Here is a 7,341-nt window from a genome sequence, read left to right on the forward strand (position 1 = left end):
AATAATGCACATAGATGGATATTAAAAGTAAGTTGGGATCAATGTTAGATAAGAACCTCCTTATTCTTTTTTGTCTCTAAATGAAACAAAATAATGTTTCTAAAGGAGACTTATGGATTTAGAAGACTTACACTGCATATTCCCAATATGAGAGGGAAAAAATGTGTAGCCGGAAAATAGAACACATAGAATGCATTTTCATTATCAAATGTAGATCCTCAAATATAGTAGTATGCACTAAAAGTTCATAAAGTATTGCATTCGTAAAATATTACTAATACCTGCCAGATGCAATTATTGACCCAAATGAAAATTCTTAATTTTTATATTCTAGCTAAAAGTTCTGCTATTTTTAAGACATGTTAAAAGTATAAGAGTATGATCAGTTCCAAAAGAAAAGAAAAAGAGCAAATGATCATGATGATCATACTAAGGAGGCATGAATTGCAAAAGAGGTTAAGACATAACTATTTGACCTTTGAAAAGGCTTAAATGTCTGAAAGCAATAAAGAGATCTCGATATATTATGTCATAGAAGAAAAGAGGACCAATAAAGGAATAAAATTGTCAACAATAATTTTAGTGATGATATGACGTGATCAAATGAGAATCTTATATATAAGTCTATCATGAGACACAGACAGAAAAATAGTTGGCCAACAAAAAAAAAAAGATGCAACATCATAACAGGGGATTTGTATATCTTTTAGCCCAAGCACTTGGAGTGTAACAGGCGTTTGTATAAGAAAAGAGAAATGCAATCTTGTGATGGATTAAAATTTTTATATATATTATCAATTTGGCAGTTTGATAATATATGAAAATATCTCATATGTGTCTAGAAAATATAGTGACTGACTATATAGTTCAAATCCTTGTGTAAATTCAAATGATCTAATACATGAATAGATCTGGATTATAATGTATGTAAATCCTTGAAGGATTCAAGTTTCTAGAAACATACAATTATGTTCTTAAGAACACTACTCAATTAAGTCTTTATATGAAGCTTATGTGGTTAATATTGACTGAAGGAATTATATAAACATATTCCAACTTGTCTATTTGTAAAAAGATTCAAAATAAATTTGTTATCAGTACTATTTATGGTGATAGCATAAAAAATCTTGATGAGTTTTTAAAAGCTGCGAATTACTTAAAGAAAGAATTTGAAATGAAAGCTTTGTGAAGAATAAATATAAATAAGTCACATCCATTATGTGGATAAATCACATCTATTTTGTGTTTTAATAGTTATAAAATCTTTAGATATGGACTAAAGATCAATTTAGACCTCCAGAAGGTGATAAATAAACACTTGGTCCAAAAGTATTATATCTTAGTGCCACTAAAGCACTTATATATCTATGTAGCCAGACAAAACCTAATATATCATTTGCTAATTAGCATAGTATAGTTCTTTATCAACATAAAGATGTTGGAATGAAGTTAAAAACATTCTTTGTTACTTTAAGGGTGCGGTGAAGGTCATATTATTTTATCTGAAGGCACCCAAGACTAATTTTACTAGCTATATAGATAAAGTATTCTTGTTTGATCACCATATCGAGAGATCACCATATGATTTACATGTGTATAAACCATAAAAGGACTATTTGTCTCATGATTGTCATAAGATTATAAAACTAATATTTGACGTTTTTATCTCACTATAATATTTGAAAGGCTTGTTCGTTATATTAAATTTTACAAGTTTGAAGATATCAACTAATGTTGCTAAGAGGGAGAGTTGATACATGCTATACTCTTTTTTCATTGACTATGATTTTGGCCCACTAGGTTTTCCTAGCAAGGTTTTTAATGAGGCAGCATTGCATAGTGTATCAATGAATGATGTACTCTTTTTCTTTTGCTAGGTTTTTCTCCCATAGGGTTTTTCCTAGTTGAAGTTTTTCAATGAGGCACATTTATATATACTGAACATTCAAGAGGGAGTGTTATGAATATAATAATATCCTTGTGGGGGTATCTATATATCTCCCATTATCTCCTATATCTCTTATAATCTCCAATATCCCCTATTATCTTTATATCCTATAATTATCTTCTATTATCATGTAATCTGTAGATTCTATCAAAGATGTAAACATGTGCCTATAAATAGAGGCCATATATCATGTATTTAGTAACTCTTGAATATAATAAAAAATACTTTCTCTCGTTGATCCTCTTTTTCTCTACATGATTTTTTTATTTCTTTTTTATTTATAACAGATCCAACATTTTAACAAAAATAAAAAGTGTTTTTTGGGCCACCGAAGAACCTTGTCTCTCTCTCTCTCTCACCTCAGAATAGTTCACGATCATCCTATTAAATATGATACAGTCAAAAAAATTATATATTTAATTACTTTTGAAAAATAGTTTATGTGATTTCTAAAAAGGACTAAACTAAGGTCCAGTAAGCCAATCACTTGCTGGCATATAGATTATTTATACACATCGCCACTTAAACCACCGTTACCCATTTAAATTGCTTCTTCTCTGTCGGGTCAACCCACTCTTGAGCTGTACTTTGCCACCCAAAAAAAAAAAAAAGAAAACCACTCTAGAGTAGTCAGCAACATTCTTGGAAATGTATGGCATCATTTTTGTGAGGATCGGAGGAAGGAGAAGGGTGAGAGGCATTGGAAGCCACAAAAGCTTCTTAGAGAAATCATTGGAAAGGCCACTCAGAAAGAATTGCGATTCATCCCAGAGGAGGATTCTTCCTTTATTGTGGGTATCGACGACAACCAAAATTGTTCAGAAATTTCCTCCACTGAAAACACTCTATCCATCCCATATTGTTTCCCGCCTCCCTGGACCAGATAATTGTATGACACCGTCTTAATGAGAGAAAATTAGAGAACCCAGTGGATACAGTTAATACAAATTAATAATATTCATCACAGATATGGTAACTGATAGGCACAGGAAATATAAAAGATTTTTTAATCCTCCAATTTTCAATCTTTCTTTACACGCTTTTGACCCCATTACTCCGGCTCCAACAACCCTCTTCTCTTGAGAGTACTCTGTTCTTGCCCAGTCTATGCCAGATTTCTCAGAGGTGGCGTTATGGAAGGAGAATCATTCGTCACCAATAGCCAAGAGTTTCTTGAGATCGCAACTTGTCTAGAAGGAAGTAAGTTGGCAAATAATGCGAGGGAGAACAGGGATGGGGGCGATCTGATAGTGAAGAAGAGCTACACTGTCGAGAGGTGTTCTTGGAAGTGAAAAATTCGTTAGGCTACAACATTGAACGGAGAAGAAGAAATTTCAGTGGGTAACGGTGGCTTAACGGGGTTAGGTGCTTGTGTAAAAATAACAAAATGGGAGCATGTAAATGGTTCACTCGACAAAAATACATAATGGACCCAAGGGACTGGAAAAATAATCAAATATATAAGATGAGTGAAAATGTCATGATGAAAATATATAGCCAGACAATGATATTATAAAATTTTGCAAAACAAGTAATAATAAATTATTTTGCATGATTTTAATCAAAATCAAAATAAAAATTATTTTTCATAACATATTTTAACAAGCATAATTTATAATGAAAATTTTACATTAATTTAATAAATTTTATTTTTTATGTTTAAGAAACAGCTTTTTGCATTAATTTGACTGCTTGCTTCAAGTTTAATGTTATAGAAAAGATAAAATTAAATTCATATATAAAATTTACCGTTTCATTAAAAAAAAAATTAGCACACAAAGACTATCAAACCTTAGCAGTCAAATTTTAGAGAACATTATTATGCATAATGATATTGTAAAATTTTTAAAATCTACGAATTAAATAATAAAAATGAAAATTGAACATAATGGAGTGCTCCCCTATTTTTTAGCCAATAATGATGAAATAATTGGGATGTGGGCAGATGACATAAGGGATTTGGTTAGGGATCATTTAGCATTTGTATATTTATTTTGGTTTTTGCTCTTTCTAACTAATTACCAAGGGCGTTTATGCCCGTTTTCCATCTCGTGTCCCGTCTCATCCCAATAGCGTCCCGTCCTAATTGGGATAGGATATAACTGGGATAGGACAGGGACGTCCCATCTCTTATTTTTTGAATTTTTTTTTTACTTTTTTAATTTGACAATTAATTATACATAAAGTGTAAGAAGTTATGAAAACTATGAGAAGAAAATAGATAAAAATGAGAAAACAATGGCAAGAAAAATGTTTTTTGTAATCTTGAGAGACAAAAAATAAACAAACATAAAATGTTCACTTTGTAAGCAATGTAAAAACAACTTATAAACAAATAAAAAATGACAATTGATAAATATCATTACCAAAATACTATTATAGTGGTAAATAAAATAAATTTATAACAACTAAAAATAAAAATAATATATTGAAAGGGGATTGGGACGGGACACCCTATCCCACGACCTGTTCGGTCCGGTCCTGTCCCGAAACAATTTCATCCCATCATACTTTCATCTGATCCCAAAAGCTTTCGGATAGGATTGTCCCATCCCAAAAGGATTGGGACATGGACGAGAAGCTAAGACAGGACACAGTTGAACACCTCTACTAATTATAAATTTTAAGATCCTTCACAATAAATATTATTCCCTTTAGGTCCTTTATTCTAAGTTTCCCTTAATTCAACCTCTAATTTATATTGTTTTAAGTTTTACCCATGGTCTTTATTTGGTAATCCCTCCAATTCAACATATAAGTATCAAATTTTTGAAGAGTTTTTTTTTCCCCTTTACAAGCTTCACTTTAGATTTGTTTGATCATTCGCTGTATTATTTTTTCATTTTTACTCCAAATTAATTATACCTCTCTCACCTCTTTTTTTTTTTTTCCCACTTATTCTCTCTCCCACTTACCCTCCCCATAAATAAAGGTGTTTTAGAAAAATAAGTTTTATTTGTACATATTTATTATCTTTAACTAATTTTAACCAACTTTTTGAATTACGTGATTTAGTTATTTGACTTATATTTTGAATCATAGGGAGTATTAACAGCTGAAGCATGCTTATTCTTGTCTACTAGTATGTCAATTACACACATCAGGTCACCCACTAATACATACACATACATAATATATATGTGCGCGTGCTCTCTCGTTCAAGATCTAATTACCACCCATACATTCACTCAAATTTGACTGGAAAGTATAGAATGATGACATTGTGAAGCTAATTAATAATACTATATTCACAGGAAATAAAATATATTCAAGTTTGTAGAAGTAAACAAACTCAAAATAAATGCCTTGGTAAATGTTGTCCACAGAATTGCACCTCAAGCCACAAGTTAGGTAAGGATGTTGTCAACATTCTAAGGAATGTAGATGAACTAGAAACTGAAGGGCAAAAGTTTTGTGAGGATTTTAAAATTTCCCTCAAGCGTCTTTGTAAGCCCAATGATCTAGCGAGACAGTAGGCTTAGATATAATGTTTGATAAGGTATGAAAAGTATTGAAGAAAACAATGTTGGTATCATTGGGTTATATGGGAGGGGTGGGGTGAGGTGGGAAAGACTACCTTGATAAGAAAAATTCATAACAACTTGGGAAAAGATCAGACTTTTACATCAAGTGGGTAGTGGTATCCAAAAGTCCCAACTTGGATAGTATTATGGATGGCATCAGAAAATGGGCAAGAATTGGAAATGACCTTTGGAATTGTTGCAGTAACCAATATGAACAAACTGCAAAGATTTATGAAGTCCTAAGAGAAGAAATTTGTTCCATTATTGGATGATATATGGAAGGAATTAGATTTGGAAAAGGTGGGAGTGCCACATCCAAAGGAAACTAATTTTCAATCCAAAGTGTTATTCACAACACAATCTGAGGATGTATGCGCAAAAATGAAAGCCCAAAGAAAATTTAAAGTTGAAATTCTAACGGAATCTAACCCTATCATTCCAAAGAGTGTGGAAGCGTGGAAGTTGGCGAGGAAACTCTGAAATCTAACCCTATCATTCCAAAGATACCAGAGGAGATTGCTAAAGAATGTAAAGGACTACCACTTGCGTTAACTATGGTAGGAAGTGCCATGGCTCGTGTGAAGAGTGTGGAAGCATGGGAATACTCAAAGAATAACTTAACAAGTTCTTCATGCACTACAAAAAAACATGGTTTTGTTTCCGTCGCTAATTCGTTGTTTTTTTGTAATGATGGACAGCTTCGGACAGGGAGACAGAGGTGTTCTCTATCCTCAAGTTTAGCTATGATCAACTACCAGATAAAACACTCCAAAAATGTTCCTTATATTGTGCATTATACCCAGAAGATTATGAAATTCAAGTTTCTCGTCTCATTGATAAGTGGATAGGGGAGGGATTTCTTTATAATGAGAGGATGAGAAGTGGACATGATATGTGTAGCCATGGTGGATCTATAATTGAAACGTTGAAGCCTTCATGCTTGTCAGAGAAAGTTAAAGATAATATCTTTTTGGAGCGTTCAGTTAAGATGCATGATGTCATCTGTGACATGGCACTATGGATAGCATGTGATGAAGGCAGAAACAAATTGAAGGTTGCAGTACAAGAAGATGGATGGGCAATGTCTCAAGCCAATGTTAAAGATTATGGAATGGTTGAAACGATTTCAATCATGAAAGGTGTTGAACCATGGATACAAAGCATAGCTTGGACAAATCTAACAACATTACTATTGAAGTTTGATACTCCTGATACAATATATGGATTAGGAAATATCCAATACGCAAGGCAATTAAAAGTCTTGGAACTGTTTGCAACGAAAAGGGTACCCATCCCCACAGAAATTGGTGGATTAAATCATTTGGAATATCTGTCATTGGTTAATTTCAAATTAACTAATGCACCAGACATTTGGAGAGAGTTGGAGAATTTGAAAAACTTGAAGGTTTTTAATTTGTCTGCAGATCATATTCGTGTTACTCCTTTGGGCCTAATACCAAATCTTCAACAAGTAAAAGTGTGTCGATTAATTAGCATCTGCAACTCCGCTAAATGATGGTAGTGATAGGGAAGAGAAAGAATTTCTAGAGGTGGAGCGCTCATCCAACTTAGAGGAATTGCAGATGAAAATAAGAACAGACAGTGGCGTCAACAAATTATTTGAATCGGCCAAGTTGCAAAGCTGCATATATGTCCTTGAGGTTTCCCATGTTCATGCCCAATTTAACGGGTCAGTATTATTGGCATCCGTGTCAAAAATGAAGCACTTGCAGCGTCTTTGCTTCTCTCATTTGCATAATATGGTAGATCCTTCTGTTTTGGACGCATGTTGTCTATCCATGCTTCGTGCTGTGAACATTTCTTACTGCAATACAATACTTCACTTGACATGGGTGAAGTATGCTCCAC

The 7,341-nt window shown here is 32.9% G+C and overlaps 1 protein-coding gene across 1 annotated transcript; it reads left to right on the top strand.

The window, feature by feature from the left end:
- The first annotated feature begins 6,026 nt into the window (after nt 1-6,026).
- Nucleotides 6,027-6,988, top strand: LOC114757524 (putative disease resistance protein At4g10780). The gene is made up of 2 exons (XM_028946608.1): nt 6,027-6,096; nt 6,171-6,988. The coding sequence occupies exons 1-2, from the start codon at nt 6,027-6,029 to the stop codon at nt 6,986-6,988; spliced, it is 888 nt and encodes a 295-aa protein (XP_028802441.1).
- Nucleotides 6,989-7,341: the final 353 nt, after the last annotated feature.

This window comes from Neltuma alba, unplaced genomic scaffold (assembly GCF_004799145.2).
Source record: "Neltuma alba isolate B1F8T4 unplaced genomic scaffold, ASM479914v2 tig00001496_pilon, whole genome shotgun sequence".
Lineage (NCBI taxonomy): Eukaryota > Viridiplantae > Streptophyta > Magnoliopsida > Fabales > Fabaceae > Neltuma > Neltuma alba.